General features: G+C 37.1%; 2 protein-coding genes across 9 annotated transcripts in view; one reads left to right on the top strand and one right to left on the bottom strand.

Annotated features, from left to right (window-relative positions):
* Positions 1–19,856, top strand: part of LOC106755395 (mannan endo-1,4-beta-mannosidase 2) — a 36,879-nt gene that overhangs the window by 8,484 nt on the left and 8,539 nt on the right. The gene's annotated exons all lie outside the window — the stretch shown is intronic.
* LOC106755397 (TMV resistance protein N) lies at positions 10,203–17,766 on the bottom strand. 7 transcript variants are annotated; one of them, XM_014637546.2, is made up of 11 exons: positions 17,181–17,766; positions 15,444–16,560; positions 15,062–15,346; positions 12,648–14,969; positions 11,961–12,043; positions 11,792–11,878; positions 11,634–11,692; positions 11,249–11,470; positions 11,075–11,168; positions 10,761–10,901; positions 10,203–10,685 (listed from the first exon to the last, which is right to left on the bottom strand). In XM_014637546.2, the coding sequence occupies exons 1-4, from the start codon at positions 17,687–17,689 to the stop codon at positions 13,554–13,556; spliced, it is 3,327 nt and encodes a 1,108-aa protein (XP_014493032.2). In that variant the 5' UTR covers positions 17,690–17,766; the 3' UTR covers positions 10,203–10,685; positions 10,761–10,901; positions 11,075–11,168; positions 11,249–11,470; positions 11,634–11,692; positions 11,792–11,878; positions 11,961–12,043; positions 12,648–13,553. The 7 variants fall into 7 exon arrangements, with proteins under 7 accessions (XP_014493032.2, XP_022634012.1, XP_022634009.1 ...); XM_022778291.1 differs by having other exon boundaries at positions 11,075–11,470; positions 12,648–14,087; positions 14,172–14,969; XM_022778288.1 differs by having other exon boundaries at positions 11,075–11,470; positions 11,634–11,715.

Here is a 19,856-nt window from a genome sequence, read left to right as displayed (position 1 = left end):
ATATTTATTTTAAGATAGATAAATTATTTTTATTTTATATATCTTAAGAGTTTTTTAAAAGTGTCAAAAAGCTAACATACTGGTACACCTTTATATCATTTATATTTAATCTTTTCTTTTAACACATATTATTAGTATTATTATTTAGGGTTATATAATTGAAGTCAATGTTTATATTAAAACTGGAGATGTCAAAAAGTTTCAACATAACTTCAACTTCATGAGAGGTAAATAAGTTTCCATTTAATTTTTTTTACAATTTATATAGCTTGATATTTTCAAATCACTTAACTCTTAAAATTTCATTAAATATGAATGCTGAAAAGATATTTAAAAAACACTTAATTCTTAAAATTTCATCTAAGAGCAGCAACATATACATCAGAAAAATATTTAAAGCAAAAACTTTATCAGCCTAATAAGTCAATAAAATCACACACACCAGGTTAGTGTGAGAAAGCAATCAGTTTAGTCATGGGTTAAAAGCTCTCTAAGGTGGTGGAGCATATCCAAAACTAAAAGATAATAGGCAAGAGCTTGTGTCAAGCTATGTCATGGTGTAAGAACAAGTGGTGGCTAGTTGATATGTAGTGGAGCCACTTATATGGGTGTGATGACCAAATATTTTTGCTCATTTGCTGCCTCTGAAACATTTGTGTGTATGTGTATGAGTATGTATTTAGCAGACAACACTCTTTGTTATTGTAATAATCATTCTTTAAATTTATTAAGAGAGTTATCTTAGTGTTTGCACTATTGTTTAAATTTTTCTGGTTTGGTCAGCCTATTTGGAGAGACAGCACTATTTGGTTAATGTTATAATGATCATTCTTTAAATTTATTAAGGGTGTTATGGCTTAGATTTCTTTTCACTAAAATATAGTTTTGATTTTGTGTAAATATGCAGTGAGAGTGCTGGAAGCCCTATTTTGAGCAAGCGGACTGCACTTCAACAGCTAGTTGAAGTGTCTATAGCTAACGATCATTCTGTTTGGACTTTGGTATTTTTAATTTAACAGTTGTCTCTCCTTTTTGTCCCTAAATTATGTGATCGTCAATATTGTACTTCAAATGAAAGATTTAATTTCATGAACATCATAAAAAAGTAATATCTTTTTATTTATTTGGTGATTAATATTAGTATTATAAAATGCTATTTGTCTTTGTATTCTAAAATATTAAATGACATTTTTCTCCAAAAAGAATCAATTGTATAATAGTGACTTCTTCTGATTCTTTGATTGCTATTAGCTTAGCTATGAGATCAATAGTTAGAGAAGTTTTTATTATTTAAAGAAGGAAATCACTAATTCATTAAACAACCCTGAGCGTCTATATATTTATATCGTTAAATGGTGTAATTGGAGTACTTCAATCAGATTTTTACAGTTGTGCTTGAAGTGCTGGATGATTCAGATTCCTCAATCAGAGAACTTGCTCTGTCTCTGATAGTTGAAATGCTTTAAAACCAGGTTCTCACTCCATTTTTTGCCATCTTTTGTTGGTTTATTAGCTCACTTATATATATATATATATATATATATATATATATATATATATATATATATATATATATATGTGTGTGTATTTCTTTTTTTTTATTGTGCGTGTGTACGTTTGTCTGTGATGCCATCGAGACTTCTGTTGAGATTGTTGTTGATAAATTGCTTAGTGTTAGAAAGGACAATGTTCCCAAGGTAGGCAACTCTATTATCATAGTTCAATTGTTGGAATTGAATTATAAAATCTGTACGTGCCTTACGTTAAATTAAACCATGCTTGCGACAATTTTTTTTAAGCTTTTAAGTGAATTAAAGTATCATTTGCTTTTCTCGATGGAATGTTTGAGTTTAGTATAAAGTAACAAAAATTTATTATACTAGTTTCACGTTAAAGACGAGACATTCTTTCCTAATGGATTCTTGGTTGGTACAACTTTTTTTTCTTTTCATAAATAATAATAGTGGCTGAATTTGTAAGGCTAAAGATAAGAAATATAAAATTAAATATGTATACTTTGTTATGTGGAATGATTGGATTATATCGTGTAAACTTGTTGCTCGAGTTTCGGTTGTCCCGCATCAGTTAATCCTGCTGGAGTGGATTTGAAGAAACGAAGAAAGTCAACAAGCAATAAGAAACACCAAAAACATATTGATGGTGCTTTAGAGGAACAAGATGCTATAATTGAAGAACTTGAATAAGAGTTATCTGCATTGCAGGTTGAGCTACTTGAAGAGAAGAATAAAGAGGATGGTGGTTACAGTACACCATGTAAAGAACATGACAATTACAATGACTTTGCATGTGAGGGAGGAATTTACAACCATGAAACCATTATGAAGGAAGGAGTACGTCGAAAGTGTTTTAAAAGCAAAGCTTGTAGAACACCCTACACTCGCTATAATCCAAAACTTGATTGATCTATGTAATTTGTAAATAGTTTAGTATTTAGTACATGTTCAAGTATGGAAAGTTGTATTTCGAACAATTATTTTGATTGTTAATAAATAAAGATAGTGGTTATTTGAACTTTGAATGTTATTTTCATTCCATTTGTTGTTTGGTAGTATTATTTAATAGTTATCCTTTGTAATCACTTACCAATGGAAAATTCCACTTTTGTACTGAAAGTTGGTGAGTGCTCCCCAGGCATGGCTGAAGCACTCCCCAAGTTTTTCAAGACTGTGTTTTCAATGTTTTGAGGATTCATTAACCCTGTTGGCCATGGTTGAATGTATCCACACCAAGAAATTTCCACTTCTGTCACCCCTGTGTGGATGGAAGACCAAGTAGAGGAGTTCTTAGGTTGAGAGGGGAGGTCCTATACCATGGACACAGGTCTGATGCACATGTAATCGATTACAGAGGCCCTGTAATCGCTTACTAGTCGAAAATTTTACTTTTGTACCGAAAGTTGGTGAGTTCTCCCCAAACATGGCTGAAGCGCTCCCCAGGTTTTTCAAGACTGTGTTTTCAATGTTTTAAGGATTCATTAACCCTGTTGGCCATGGTTAAATGTGTCCAAAATAAGAAATTTCCAGTTTTGTCACCCCTATGTGGATGGAAGACCAAGTAGAGGAGTTCCTTGGTTGAGATATGAGGTCCTACACCATGGACACAGGTCTTATGCACGTGTAATTGATTACAAAGACCCTGTAATCGCTTACCAGTTGAAAATTTCACTTTTGTACCGAAAGATGGGGAGTGCTCCCCAGGCATGGCTGAAGCGCTCCCCAGGTTGTTCATGACTGTGTTTTCAATGTTTAGAGGATTCATTAACCCTGTTGGCCATGGTTGAATGTGTCCACAACAAGAAATTTCCAGTTCTATCACCCAGCGTGGACGGAAGACCAAGTAGAGGAGTTCCTAGGTTGAGAAGGGAGGTCATACACCATGGATACTGGTCTGATGCACGTGTAATCAATTACAGAGGCCCTGTAATCGCTTACCAGTGGAAAATTCCACTTTTGTACCGAAAATTGGTGAGTGCTCCTGATAGGGTATGAAGAGTTTATGAAAGGAAGAAAAAAAGGAATAAAGAGGGGGAGAGGTGTTAGGCGGTTATAACAGTATTAATAGTGGGGCGGGAAATAAAGCTCCTATAAGAGAGCTTATGTATGGGAATTATATTTCACTTTTTGGATTAGTTATACTGAAAGGACAGGATCACGTGGACCCTGTGGAGAGAGAATTTCGCTCTCTTGGAGGTTGTTGGCTGAGCATTTCATTATACTGAATAACAAAATTATACAGTATATTCTTCTTTTCTTAGCTGTGAGTGTGTGTTAAGTGCAAATTAAATAGGTTTCCAATCCAGAAACCTATCATTTTGGTCCGACCTGCCGGATCAGCGAGAGATCGGAGAGAGATAGAGGGAAAATTAAATGCATTAGAAGGAAGATTGGAAGGGAGGATGAACGTGATCGAGGGACGAATGGAGACCTTAGAGACGACAATGGATGGGTTGAAAGCGGAAACGATGGGTTTACGGCAAGAACTTAGAGAGTTCATGCGAATGTTTGGAGAACGAGGACGAAATGTTGAGAGCCATCGGGAGGGAAGTCAGGATTTAGTGAATGGAATCCGAGGAGAACGAAGAGAAGATGACTAAGAAGATACGAGTAGTGGCGCGCAACCAAACTGGGTGAAGCGGGTCGAGTTACCAACCTTTGAAGGAATCAATCCGCTAGGGTGGATTTCACAGGCAGAAAAATTCTTCGAAATCCAGAAGGTGACGGAGAGGGAAAAGCTCTGACTGGCGTACGTCTGCATGGAAGGGAGCGCAAGTTACTAGTACCATTTCTGGAAAGAAAAAATGCAGGCACCAACATGGGAGGGGTTGCGGGAAGCTCTAATAAGGAGGTTTGGAGGTCGCGACAGAGGAACAATGTTTGAGAGACTAGCGGCGGTCAAACAGAAAAACACCGTCGACGAGTATATACAGGACTTCGAAATGTTTGTGGCGCAGACGATAGGCGTATCGGAGGATCAGCTCCTTGGATATTTTTTCGCAGGTTTGCATGGGGAAGTCAGAAGTCAGGTTCGTCCGCATAATCCCCGAGATTTATTATCGGCGATGGAGGTGGCGCGGGACGTAGAGGAGGCGAGTCGAGGGATGCGAACGACGGGAGGAACCGGAGCCAGGAGCGACCAGCCGTGGGGGCGATATCAAGGTGGAACCGGCACTGTAGCGGGATCAGAACCGATCAAATAGGGTCTGGGATGATCGGGGGTAGTAGAGAATACAACAACGATTCGAAGAGAAGGTCCACAGGGAACGACAACGTCTCGAGCTGGAAGTCGTACCGTGAGCAACGACCGTGGAAGGGGCGTAAGGAATCTGCCTTACCCCGAATACGTCAGGAGGAGGGAAGAGGGGTTGTGCTTCCATTGTGGAGGCCCCTACAGTCCAGGGCATCGTTGCCCAGAAAAAAACTTGCGGGTGGTGATTATGGGGGAAGACGAGATCGACGGTATCGAAGAGGAAGAAAGTGGGGAAGAGGGTGAGTCGAAACGCATGGAGTTATCGTCATTTTCTGCTGGCGGACTTACTCCGCACAAAATCATGAAACTCCAAGGATGGGTCTTCGAAAAACGGGTCATGATCCTCATTGACAGTGGTGCTAGCCACAATTTTATAGCCATCGATCTGGTAAAGAAGTTGGGTTTACCAATGGAAGATACACCCCCGTATAAGGTAAGTTTGGGAGATGGTAGAAAAAAAGAAACGAGGGGCTGTTGCAGGGAGGTCCCAATAAATATAGGGGAAACGGAGGTGCTGGAGCAATTTTATTTGTTTGAATTAGGAGGAGTGGACTTGATTTTGGGGATAGAGTGGTTGGCTAAATTAGGAGAAGTAACAATCAATTGGGGAAAATTAAGAATGATTTATAAGCAGGGTGAAAAGATAATTACGATAAAAGGGGACCCCACTTTGGCACGGAAAATAGTGGAACCAAAATGAAAGCGTTGGAAGCGGTGACTTTAGCATGGACCTTGGGAAAGGCAGAGATAAACTCAGAAGTAGTGGAAAACTATTAGGATTTATCAGGAAGCCAAATAGAAGGCTTGCAGCGGGTGTTGACAGATTTTGGAGACGTATTTAAGGAGGCCAGCGGTCTACCTCCAGTCCGAAATATAGCCCACCGAATTATGCTCAAGGAGGGGACTGATCCAGTTAATGTCCGCCCTTATAGATACCCTCATATGATGAAAGAGGAGATTGAAAACCAGTAGCTGATGAGATGATGAAAGTGGGAATCATACGACCTAGTACCAGCCTTTATTCAAGTCCCATGATACTAGTAAAAAAAAAGGATGGCAGTTGGCGCTTTTGCATTGATTACAGAGCTCTGAACCGTGCCACAAATCCAGACAAATTTCTGATACCGGTCATAGATGAGCTCTTAGATGAATTGAAAGGGGCGAAATACTTCTCCAAAGTGGATTTGAAGGCTGGGTATCACCAGATTCGTATGGGAGAGGAAGATATCCAGAAAACAGCCTTTAGGACACATCAAGGACATTTCGAGTTCCTTGTTATGCCCTTTGGCCTCACCAACGCGCCAGCTGCATTCCAGAGTATGATGAATGATTTGCTGAAAACATATTTAAGGAGGTTTGTACTGGTATTTTTTGATGATATCCTAATATACAGTATAGAGTGGGATGAACATTTGAGACACTTGGGGCAAGTGTTAGATACGTTGAGACAACATCAGTGTGTAGCTAATGCAAAGAAGTGTGAATTTGGGAGGAAGCATATCAGATACCTAGGGCATGTAATTTCTGAAAACGGGGTGGAGATGGATAAAGAAAAAAGTGGCAGCGGTGGAGGAATGGCCAGAACCCAAAACCCTTAAAGCCTTAAGGGGTTTCTTGGGTCTTAAGGCTATTATAGGAGGTTTGTGCGGGAGTATGGAAAACTTGCAAAGCCCTTGACTGACCTATTGAAGAAGGGGCAGTTTACCTGGTCTGCTCAAGCAGCAAAAGCTATGGCCAAATTGAAGGATGCCATCACTAATGCACCGGTTTTAGCATTATCGGATTTCAAACAGCAATTTCACATTGAATGTGATGCATCAGGGAGTGGAGTAGGAGTTGTTCTCACTCAAAACAAAAAGCCTATTGCATTTTTTAGCAAAGCACTGTCAGAAGGATCCATAAATAAATCCATTTATGAAAAAGAGCTCATGGCTTTGGTCATGGCCATCCATCACTGGAGGCCTTATTTGTTGGGTCAAAAGTTTGTGGTGCATACGAATCAACGGAGCCTCATATATTTGCTTGAACAGAGGATAACAACTCAAAATCAACAAAATTGGTTGGCAAAGTTGTTGGGGTATGATTTTGACATAGTTTACTAATTAGGGGTGACCAATAGAGTGGCTGATGCCTTGTCAAGAAAAGGGGAAGATAAGAGGGAGGAAGAGGTAGAATTGAGGATCACTGCGAGACCATATTGGCAGGATTTTCAAGAGGTATTAAAGGAGGTTGAGGTAGATGCTACTCTTAAGAAGATAATACAAGAAGTACGAGCAGATTCTAATTCTCATCCTGCCTTTACTTTGGAAAACGACAACTTCACTACAAAGGACGGTTGGTGCTATCTGCAACTTCTGTATGGATTCCTAAGCTTATAGCAGAGTTCCATACCACCAACACTAGAGGACATTCAGGGGTTTATAGGACCTATCGTAAGGTGGCCCAATCACTGTATTGGGTAGGAATGAAGAAGGTTGTCACTGATTTTGTAGCCAGTTGCTTAGTGTGTCAACAACACAAGTATTTGGAATTTTCTCCCCAAGGCTTGTTACAGCCTTTTCCAATACCGCAAGCCATTTGGGAAGAAGTCAGCATGGACTTCATAGTTAGGCTGCCAAAATCACAAGGACATTATGCAATTTTGGTAGTGGTCGACCGCTTGAGTAAGTATGGTCATTTTGTTCCCTTAAATCATCCCTATACTGCCAAAACCATAGCAGAGATTTTTGTTAAAGAAGTGGTCAAATTGCATGGAGTGCTAGTGTCAGTGGTTAGTGATAGAGACCCCTTATTTTTTAGCATATTCTAGAAGGAGTTATTTAGATTGCAGGGCACCTAACTGCACATGAGTACTACATACCACCCAGAATCTGATGGACAAACTGAGGTATTAAACAAAATACTGGAGGGCTATTTGAGGTGTTTTTGTTCAGAACAACCTAAGAGTTGGAATTCAGTTCTTCCCTGGGCTGAGTATTGGTACAATACTACCTATCAGGGGGCGGCTAAATGTAGCCCATTTGAAATTGTTTACGGAAGGCCACCTCTTGCACTCACTCGGTTCATACCTGGAGAAACTGCAGTAAAAGCTGTGCCTCAAGAGCTCCAAACAAGAGATTAGGCGCTCAAGCAACTCAGATTTCATTTAACAAGAACACAGGATATGATGACCAAATATGCTAACAGGAAGAGGAAACCAGCCAAAGTTAAGGTTAATGACTGGGTCTACCTAAAAATTAGGCCTCATAGGCAGACTTCCATGCCCACCAGGCTGCATCCCAAATTATCAGAACGTTACTTTGGGCCTTTTAAAGTCATACAGCAGATTGGAAAGGTTGCTTTTAAACTACAGTTACCCGACACATCAAGGATACATCCTGTATTCCATGTGTCTCAATTGAAGATCGCAGTGGGTACCAAACAAGTTGAGAAGGATCTGCCTGATGAATTGCAAGCAGCAGGCCCATTGTTTTGGCCACTCAAGATTCTGGACAGAAGGCAGAAACAAAGGAATAAGGAGCTAATACCGCAGATCCTGGTGGAATGGCAAGAAGGAGGAAAGGAGGGAGCAACATGGGAGGACGTGCTCACTATCCAAGACCAGTTTCCAGACTTCAACCTTGGGGACAAGGTTGAACATCAGGCGATGGGTAATGATAGGGTATGGAGAGTTTATGAAAGGAAGAAAAAAAGGAATAAAGAGGGGGAAAGGTGTTAGGCGGTTATAACAGTATTAATAGTGGAGCGGGAAGTAAAGCTCCTATAAGAGAGCTTATGTATGGGAATTATATTTCACTTTTTGGATTAATTATACTGAAAGGACAGGATCACGTGGACCCTGTGGAGAGAGAATTTCGCTCTCTTGGAGGTTGTTGGTTGAGCATTTCATTATACTGAATAACAGAATTATACAATATATTCTTCTTTTCTTAGCTATAAGTGTGTGTTAAGTGCAAATTAAATAGGTTTCCAATCCAGAAACCTATCAGCTCCGTAGGCATGGCTGAAGCGCTCCCCAGGTTTTCCAAGACTGTGTTTTCAATATTTTGAGGATTCATTAAAATTGTTGGTCATGGTTGAATGTGTCCACAATAAGAAATTTCCAGTTTTATCACCCCTTTGTGGATGGAAGACCAAGTAGAGGAGTTCTTAGGTTGAGAGGGGAGGTCCTACACCATGGACACAGGTCTGATGCACGTCTAATCGATTACAGAGGCTCTGTAATCGCATACCAGTTTAAAATTCCACTTATGTACCGAAAGTTAGGGAGTCCTCCCCACGCATGGTTGAAGCGCTCCTCAGGTTGTTCAAGACTGTGTTTTCAATGTTTTGCACTTCCCAGTACTTCAAGTTGGAATATTTCAATATTAAAAAAACTTAAAAAGGAATAATGAAGGATATTAACTAATGAAAAATGATAACATTAATAAAAGGCAATTACATTAATATAAAAATTTAACCCCTAAATAGGGAGCTCTTCAATCACAACATGGGAGCATCCCTACACTTTCGATACATATCCCTGCTTTTACACTGGTAATCGATTACAACAGCACATTACTACCTTTCCACCCCTGCCAAACAAAACCACTTGGAAGCAATCAAGAACACACAATTTTCTGGACACCCTATTTATGTTCAATGGCTTATAAGTACAACCACACGTCCTTGCTCATAAAAACCAACCTACCAAGTGATGAACCGTGAATCATATGCAACAAATTAGTACCAATCACTAAATAGGGAGCTCTTCAATCATAGTAGGGGAGCAGCCCTACACTTTCGGTACATATCCCTGTTTTTGCACTGGTAATCGATTACAGAGTGCTTGTAATTGATTACAACAACACATTAATAGAAACCCCTGTTTATTTTCCAACAGAACTTCCATGCAATCAACAACAACTAATTTAGTAAACCAATTGTTTCATTCATAGTCCTCATCAGTTCAGGGACACATCAATTCTCAACAACAACTCTAACAAGGTAATCAATAAACTCGCTCCAACAAAAACACAAACAATGAAAATGAATATGAGGAATAATTTAGATGTATTGATTATTAGTCTCAGAGGTTGACATGTACATAAGACCAAACAATAGACTTCAAATAGTATAATTTTGTACAATGTATATTCATTTCCTATAAAAGAAGAATCTAAACCAAGGAGACATTTCTAATGCTATAATAATCCAAAATGTTGCAGCGCTTGAATTCTTCGGACATTGTCGTCGTCCAAGATCCAGTCACATATATACTTCTTCATAAACACAGCCAAGTGTTCCTGAAATGAACATATTAGAATTTAGAATTAATGTCAAGGCACAATTATGACAATTTCGACACCCAAGTACGATATAATGTGATGGTGATTATGTGCATAAAATGAATTTTATCCATGTAGATCCAACAGAGAATCATATACATTATCGACTTAAAAGAAAGATTCACGAAGAGTGGTCTTTTTCGTATCTTAGATATTCTTCAAGAAATTAACTTTGTTAAACAAGGTGAATGAATGGTCTCATATTACAACACATATTCCAAAATTCCATGGAAAGAGCTTGAATCACTAAGGCTAATCCCTACATGCCGTTATAATAATAAGTGTTGTTATGGCTTAAGCCCTGGCTTCCAAGGAAAATGTGAACTCAATATTTCTACAGGATAATTTGTTGAAATTTGATGACTAATACAATGAATTTTTGTGTTTCAAGTGAACTAAAAGTATACTTGAAAAAAAATACAAAAATGTTCCACTAATCTAACCCAAGACAATACAAAACTGCATTAAAGAGCCCTGTAAATATTAGGCCTCATGAAGCTTGATTTTTAGCCGTGTACATGCAAAGGTTTCCAAATCCCATGTTATCTTTGCGTTCAATCTTTTGGATCATGTGTGGAACTCCTACTCCACCTGTCATGTCACCAAATAAAACCATTTTACATTTGCCTTAACACAATATGCAAAACAAAACCATCACACACCTACCTAGTAAAACTGCGCTCACACATAGTGTGAAAGTTAGGATGAATATTATCACAGATGCTCTCCCCAATATGGCAACCACCTTTCTCACCAAATATTGTCCAACAAGTGAAGTTGCAGTTGCTACACCTACCAAGCGCAGTGCTGAAAAACCATATCCATACTTTAGCATTATAATTTCCATAAAATATCACAAATTATTGCTTCATTAAGCTTCTTTTGGTTCATTAAAATTATCTAGTACTAAGCACATGCTCTTGGAAGTAGGAAAATTACTCGTCATACAACACATTTTTCATCCATTCGTGCATACTTACCATAAGGAACGGGGAAACGTTTGAGAAGGTAATATTCCACCACAGCCATAGATGCTGAAAATGCCATTGCCAAAATGGATGTAGCACTTGCCACCTTTGTCAAAAATTCCCCAATCAGAGTGTTTCCAAGAAAAACCTACAAAGAAAAATCAGAGAAAGAAAAGTGAAGGGTACTTGAGGAGGGATTCCAATTCCAAGGAAAAGGGGTGCCGAGATGAATCCTCCACCAAGTCCTAACAAACCGACAAGTGTGCCAGCAAGTGTGCCACAACAACAGAATACAATTAACTGCCACACTCCCCAATGTGGTTGTTGATCTCCCTTTGACGCTATAATTCTCTTCCCTTTATATAGTCTCATGGCCTGGTATGAACTCATTTCTACAACTATGGGGATCTAAATCACAACAACAAATAAACAGTGAATTTTCACTATGATGTTGACTTTGATGGTACAACAGCACACATTCAAAACAATGAGGCCATATCAAATAGAGCTAAAAAATAGAAGATGCCAACTTTGGATTTCATAAATTGAATTCTCCTATAGTAGTTCGTACCTGGAGTAGATTCACTGCCCAATATGCTCCAGAGCAAGTGAGCAAGTAGTCGTGTAATTCTGTTCCAAAACAGAGGCATTTACTATCATCATCTTATGTTGATCAATGCAAGAAATGAAAAATCGAATTTTTGAGTGAATAGCTCATAGGGTACCAACTTTTCCAATCTCTAACGCAAGTATCATGATCCAGATAGCGAAAAGATGTCCAAGGTCCTTCCAACGAATGTTGTCAACCATAGAAACCTGCATGTCAGTTTTAGATTTCATTAGAAAGAATAGGCGTTGCTCATATATGCAATCAATAACTTTCGATATTTTATATTACTTTTTTCTTTAGTTCCGTAGTATCGTCTTTGACAGGGTCTTCTGTTTGAACATAATGTGCAACATCTTTAGCAGTTGCAATATCTGATAAGATTAAAAAATAGCATGACATGTCTGATAAACACTTACATATACAAAAATGTAGAATAGAAATAGTATTAAACCACTTGCAATTATAAATTACTTCCTTTCTAAACTATCCTGTTTTAAAAAGTTGTATTCATGAAACCCAACATTGCAAAACCTATATATGAAAAATATGCCACAGCTATAGTTTAATTTTAACCATCAACTCAAAAAGATATTATAAAGATACTATTAAATTGTCCAGATCAAGAAAATATATATAACCCAGAAACATACCAGATCATATCAAATGGTTTCCATTTGACTTGAAGTATATATATTTTCTATGATCAAAAAGTTCCAAAATTTTATTGCAGAACATAATTATTTACAAGGGAACGGAAAAAATCTGAAGGTATAATTAGTTTTTTTTTTTTTAAGAATCCAACAAAGCATCAAAGCCACACAATATCAGCAACAAGTTGGCCTTTTCCAGACGAAAGACATGAACGACATGCAACAAACAACTCGTATTTAAAAATAAAAAATAAACAACCCAAAATAAATCTCAATAATCATGAAAACAATAGTTAAAATAACATTTGAAAGGAAAAGGAATTACCTCTAAGAGTGAGAGAAGCTCCTCTGCAGAAGAAGGTGGGTTTGCGAGCTTGTTACCGGCTTCGAGAAGTTGTTCTTCCAATTGTTTATCTGCAGACGCCTTTGGTTGTGTCCTCTCTGCTTTTTCTGGTCTACATGGACTCTCACCACTTTCCTATGCTTCAATCCATTAGTGACCTAAAAGTCACCACCGCACCCAACCGACAAAGGAAGGCGACGGTGAAAAAATGAAACCTTTTGACTAATGACTTCGGTGATGGAACGACAAACGAGGACACACACGACTTAATCCACAGATAAGGCTGTACCCAAGCACGATTTTCATAACGGTGAACTAAGAGCACTTTATTTTATTGAAGGAGAGAAAGTTTTGAAATGGAGAGCGAAAAACTAATGAGAGAATTTCGTAGGTGTTAAATTCACTTTGTGAAAGGCGCCGACAGGTTTTAGTTTTTTTTTTTCAAAAGTACCTCCAAATCAAAATAAAGTTTTTAAATAAATCATTTAAACAACAAATGACATATTGTTAAATTGTTGTCAAATTTGTGTTGTTGAAAAAACGATTTCCTTAAATAAAAGGGTAAACATGTTGGTTGATCTTGAAATCTTTAAAATTAGTAACTCTTCTGCATATTGTAGCACAAGGGAATAACTTTGTGGAACATAAAAAATAACAAAGTCTTTTTCTGCCTCAACTTTTCATTTATCTGTTATATATAGGATACTAGAAGTAAGCGGTTTATTTAAAGTTAACTTTGCACATTTAAAATTTGTAGAACATTAAGTAGCTTGAGTTCAAGTGAAGACAAACTAAAAATAAATAAAATATGAGAAATGAAATTTATTGTGTCGTATAAGGAAAGACAATGAGCATTTCTTCTCACCTTACTTTTAAAACAAGTGAATTTTACAATAACAATTTTGTGTCTTCTGAAGGTATGGAGCTGCCAAATTTCAACCATGGATCATGTAGATCTTGTACAGTTACCCACCGATACCCATATTTTTTCACTTTAAACTTAGGAAATACCTGGTTCCCATCCTTCCTTTTTCGACAAAGTAACACGTCAAATATGCGTACTAAGTCACGTGTCAAACTCAAGTCACGTGTATTAAGTTTGCCCCGAAATATGTGTTGTTCATGGAGGAACTGTTGACGAGAGTAATAAAATAGACACATATGATCAAAGTCATACACAGATAGATCACTTCCCGAATACGCATAAATTCTTGATTTGTAAGCATGTTTATTAAGTATTGCACAGCACACAACACCAACCCAATTATTGTCATGCACAAAAGGAGAGGCATCTATGATTATTGAATTATCCATGCTCACAAGCTGATTGTTGAACCACTTTAGTATTTCACTTCCATCGATAGTACTTCCAAGACTTTTGAGGAATGGAAGGGATGTAAGACATTTCGACTTGTACCACGACTGAGTTATGTTATATGTTAGTAGTTGTTTTTCAACATCAAAAGAGATTAAAAGAAGGAAAGTGTAAGGAAGAAACATGCACACCTGAAGAATTTGGAGCATCCATGAAATAGCCATGTCAGTGCACCGTTCCCACTCAACTATTTCTGGGCAATAAAACATCCTTAATCCTGCCACATATATATCGTTCGCTCTTAAACAAACAAAGATGTCTTCCATATATTGCTCCTCATGCCAGTAAACCTTTGGGGGCAAGTTGGTTTGTGAAGGGAGGTCAGGCAAGTATTTCAATCGCGAGCAATGCTCTAAGTTTAAATAATACAATCTATAAAGGTCCGTGAGGTTAGGCAATGTAACAAAATGGTTTCCCTTCAAATTTAACTTTTCTAAGCAACTCAACTTTCCAATGACATCAGGGATTTTAACTAATTTACACCAGCTTAGATCGAGTTCACGCAAATAAGGAAGAGTAGGAAAGGAGGGTAATAGACAACTAACTGACTCTCTTCGTGCTTTTTTTATTAATGGGGATGTTGAGTGGGACTGAAGAGGACCTTCAACTGAACAAAGCTTCTTCAAATGCTCTGTGTTACTTGCTTCTTCCAATAACTCATTATTAAATAGTTTTGAACAACCATAGACACTCAGATATTCAAGAGAGTTGAAGCCCAATATGTTATTGGGTACGCTTACTAAGTTTATACAGTTTCTCAGACTCAAAATAGTAAGCTTCCGCAGAAAACTAATCGATGGACTGAGTTTTCGGAGCTCTATGCAATCTTCAAGAAGTATTTCTTCAAGATTTAGGGCCTTTGCAACATCTGGCATTTCAACTAATTTTTCGGAGTAAGAGAGATCCAAATGCTTCAAATTAGGTAGCTCCTACAACGATTTGCAAATACAAGAGCCCAATTAATAATGACACTTAAATTTTCTTTAATTTTTTTTAGAAATATAAATTTAATATACATCACCTTTGTGCCACTCCATAGTCTTTGAATTCTGCTATTTCTCAATTTTAACTTAACTAGTTTATGTGGCTCAAAATTTTGAGGCAAACACTCAAAAGGATAGTTGTTCCAAGTAAGATATCCAAGTTCATTGGAAAGATGACTGAGACTTCCTGAACACTTCACATTCTCAAGTCTAAGAAATTTAAGTTTTTCAATTTTCGATAGACCATCTATCTTCACAGTTTCAGATTTCCAACCTGAAATCCAACCTGAATTGACAGCTATGACTTCAAGAATTTGAGTTGTCTACACACAAAGAATAAAATGGTCATATTTTTTTGAAAGATTTTCATACTCTAAAAAAATGGCAACATAAAATTATAATTGAATCAATTAATTTTACCTGATTGTTCAACATAGCTTTGCAGAAATCTTGGTAATCCCACAACCTACTCCTCTTTAGGGGTTCCTTAGGTGATTCTTCTTTGACAATATACCTGCCCAAGTCCTTCAACAAGTTGTGCATATAAATACGCGTACCCATTTTTGATATTAGTGATTTCTCAAGTAGAACTTGTAGACTATAATCAACATGAAATCCACGAAAGTTTAGAACTTCCCTCGTATATTTCTCATCACAATCGCATAGGACACATGCAATATCCAAAAATATTTCTTTGTGATCTTCATCCAGTTGATCAAAACTTACACGCAAAACATCCATAATATTTTTAGTTTTATTTTCTTTTAGCCTGGCTAACGCACTTTTCCATTGTGACACATTTCGACCAAACAAAGATGATCCAATTACTTCAATTGCCAAGGGATGGCCCTGAGCATGAGATAGTACATCCCATGCCAACTTTTCATAATCACTCGAGATATGATTAACTTTGAAAGCATTTTTGCAAAACAGCTGCATAGCATTTTTGTGATTCAATGGCTGGACTTGATAAATGTAATCTACTCCATACGTCCTCAATATATGTTCGTCTCTAGAAACTACGATGATTATGCTCCCTCCACCTAAGCATTGACGCAACAAAGTGTCTCTGTTCCCTGTAAACATCCTTAGTTGTTCAACTTCATCAACGTTGTCCAAAACTACAAGTGCCCTAACATTGTGCAACCTAGACCATGTCAAACATGTTCCCTCAAAAGAATTTGAAATCTCTTGATTTTTCTCATTTAAAGACTGAGAAACTAACTGCTTTTGTACACCCAATGAACTTGAATATCGATATATTTTGCTTACATCATCAATAAAACAATGAAAATCATATTGATGATATATTCTTTCGTATAAAGCTCGAGCAAGAATAGTCTTTCCTATGCCACCCATCCCACTGATTCCAATAACTCGAACATTATTAATTGATTCAAGTCTACGCTCTATCCCAACTAGTTCTTCAAGTGTATGCTCTATTCTAACTAGTTCATCCTTTGGAAGACTACAAATTTTGGGATCCAAAATATTTGTTACGGTTTGAACAATTTTTTCAATTTCTACATATTGTGGCCTGAAATTGTAAGTGAAATGAAATAAAATCACCCAATAGAACAAAAAGAATATATGCATTATAGGACAAAATAATATATAGCGTAAAAGATTTTAACTTCCAAACTATCATTTTCGTCATTTGCAGTCAGTTTGCATGTTTCCTCTTGTTTTTACATAATGACACAAGATAAATCATGACTACCATGGAGAAAGTCTTAAAACTCATGAAAATGTATTATAATTAGTCTACAAGCAAAACAACTTTAAAGATGCAGAATGTGTTAGATAAATTTAAATCAGTAGGGAGGTTTTTATAATTCAGGGTGAGTATGTAGTATTGTCGGGTTGACTCATTCAGCTGACATGTCAATAAAGCTAGATTTGTCATCAAATCAATTGATACCTTCTATCATTCAAAACTTCTCAAACTAATACATTACCTTCTACAAGCTATCCCTCCCAAACTCATACAACTAACACACAGCAACCACTGTTTTTTACTTTTCCTAAATTCCTAACATCTCTAAACTCTAGTATATAAAAGGATAATGAATATTTCAGAAAACAACAGGACACAGAAATCACTGCATAATAAATATATAATTGTGATCAATCTTGAAACGAGAGAGGATTACTCACTTATTTCGAATATCCCAACCAGAAAGATTGGCCACTTCTGTGAGAGCTTCTCTCCATCTCTCAGCTTCCTCCATCTTCGCTTTGTCTTCTCTGAATCTCTTTTCGTGTTCTGCAAATGCTTTCTCATAACATTCACTTTGTTTGCGCACCACCGAAGGATCAACGTCATAAAAGACAGGTATAATAGGTCTTGGGGAAGTTTGAACGCAGTTACGTATCTCTGCCAATTCACGCAAGCACCAGGTGGAGGAAGCATAGTTCTTTGAGAAGACAACAATGAAAAGTCGAGAGCTTTGAATGGCATGGAGGAGCTCGGGGGCTATGGATTCACCTTTTTTGAGATCTTCATCATCTTTGAAGACATCGATGGCTTTTCTACGGAGAGCTTGAAAGAGAAAACCAGTGAAGTTGTTGCATGTGTCTTCACCACGGAAGCTCACAAATACATCGTATCTATTAATTGTATGAGATGAAGAAACGGTGTATTGGACAATGGCGTTAGAAGACATTACTGAAAGCCAAAGTTGTTGAGAGAGAAGATTATTATTAGAATGACTGTGAATGTGGAAAGCAAACACCGAAGAAATATAAATCCACCCAAGTCTTTGTGAAAGACTCCAAATCTATTTTTCTATTGAGTAAATATATATTTATAATGATTCATTTCCATCCTCTTTCTATGAAGATCATATAAATTATATAAAAGCTCCTATATGTGATTTTGCGTTTTTTTCGTTGAAGCTTCTCTGACATAGCTTTTCCAATAATTGTGCTTATTATAATCAGAAGATAACCGGCCAAAACTAATTTTAAAAAACGTCAGAGTTGACTAATTACAATAACAAATATGATCATCAAAGTAAAGCAAAAAATTAATCTCCCCTGTCCACACAACAGATAAACTCAAGGCAACAATAGACAAATAAAGATAAACTCAAATATCGCCATTATGAAGCGGCAGTGTTATTTTCAACAGCACCTCCTGCGGCCATAAACCCAAGCGCTGAACTTTTTTTCAGAACATTTATTGTTAATGTATTAAAATAAATAAAAAAACAAAATAATATATATATATATATATATATATATATATGCTGGGCTGTCAAATGATAGCCATGGACCATGGTTCAGTGAAATTGATTTTACACGATTAATTTACTCAGGCTTCTAGATAAATAGAGTAAACCATAAACTTATAATAAAATAGTTCATTTAAAAGAAACCGAAATAGCTCAGAAACACCATTACTTCACAAATACACCAACTTATGGTGATAAAATATTTCACACAAACACAAGAATCCGGATTTAATGCATTGAGGACTAATCCATTATGTCATGTAGACGAGCCACTGAAAACACACCATCCCAAATGATAGTGGACTGAAAAAGTTGTCGGAATACTTGGACAATTGATATCAGGCACCAACATGTGGGAACGAATGCCAGCATGCTAGTAAAAATATCAATGAATTTGAATTTAGTGAATTCCAGCAAACCAACTATCATGAGTATTAGATACAAAAAGAACAGAGTAATATTTCTTCTCATCCCTTCTAGTGGTTTTCTCATCAACATAAGCAACTCGAAGAGCCTCATTTTTTTTTTTTTGCATTAGATTCAAAATTTCATGAGCGTGAGGATCCTTCTTTTCCTTCTGAGTTCCATATATCTGACAAGCAATCACATACGTGAATTTCAGTAAGGCAGTCCCATACTCATGGCCTTTGAATAACAGACTAACTGAGCTGTTTGCTGTACTTAAACTCTTAGAGGAAGGTGACCTTTCAGAGTTGGAACTCCGTAAGCTATCTGGTCTCGTTGAAACATTTATTTTCTCCTTGAATCAACACAAATGGAAGCCACAACAACCCCACAGCCAACTGGTTGCTGTTATGTAAAAACTCATGTCATGCATAGCTAACATTTTTCAGGTCCAACACTGCCTTTGACGGCGCAATCATGGCCAAAAAGTAAGTGAAGCAAAATTTCGTGGCCAGCACCACAACCCAGAAAACTGAATACTTTACATTGTCCACAAGCCTTCCCTCAAAACACGTCCCACAAAGCTCCTTCTCTGAAACCACCAAGACAACATGTACAAAATCTTCCAATTTGTCTTCTCCGCAAAATTCCTAATCCAAGGAAGCACAAAAAGAGCCACAGCTAGAAGCTCCGGAAAAAGGAAAACAACAAAAAATGGTGTGGTTTTGGCTGAAACCAGTTTATGATTAACATATCAGAATTTAAAGTTTTATATATAAGCTTACATTTCGAGAACTTTTTACACATGCTTTTTAATATAGTCACTAATAAGTCATGTTTGATAGAACTTTTTACACATATTAGTCTTTGCTGGTCAAACCTGGTCTTAGCCTACACATTTCTTTACCTTTTGCTGTTGGGCATCTAAATTAAGCTGCAGGTTTGCAGCCTGAGACTGGCCTCAGACAAATTATTTGTTTCCTTTCAATATTTCTGCAGATAATCCTGACAAGGAAGGATACTATAACTGGAATTGAATATAGAAATGATGCTGCCATTTTTGGTTGGGAATTGAATAATGAACCTCGGTGCATGACTGATCCTTCTGGTGACACTCTCCAAGTAAGTACTACACCTGTGCTATTATTTAAGTGTTTATACGAATAGCATTGCTGAAATATTAACACCTTCA

Source organism: Vigna radiata, unplaced genomic scaffold (assembly GCF_000741045.1).
Source record: "Vigna radiata var. radiata cultivar VC1973A unplaced genomic scaffold, Vradiata_ver6 scaffold_253, whole genome shotgun sequence".
Classification (NCBI taxonomy): domain Eukaryota; kingdom Viridiplantae; phylum Streptophyta; class Magnoliopsida; order Fabales; family Fabaceae; genus Vigna; species Vigna radiata.
This window is presented reverse-complemented; position numbering and strand designations above follow the sequence as displayed.

Bases quoted from the DNA above. Each gene is read 5' to 3' on its own strand.
- LOC106755397 (XM_022778288.1), bottom strand. From the start codon at position 17,689: ATGTCTTCTAACGCCATTGTCCAATACACCGTTTCTTCATCTCATACA. The intron at 16,561-17,180 runs GTGAGTAATCCT...TTACAATTTCAG, and splicing joins GGTTGGGATATTCGAAATAA to GCCACAATATGTAGAAATTG. The intron at 14,970-15,061 runs GTGATGTATATT...AAATCGTTGTAG, and splicing joins GACTATGGAGTGGCACAAAG to GAGCTACCTAATTTGAAGCA.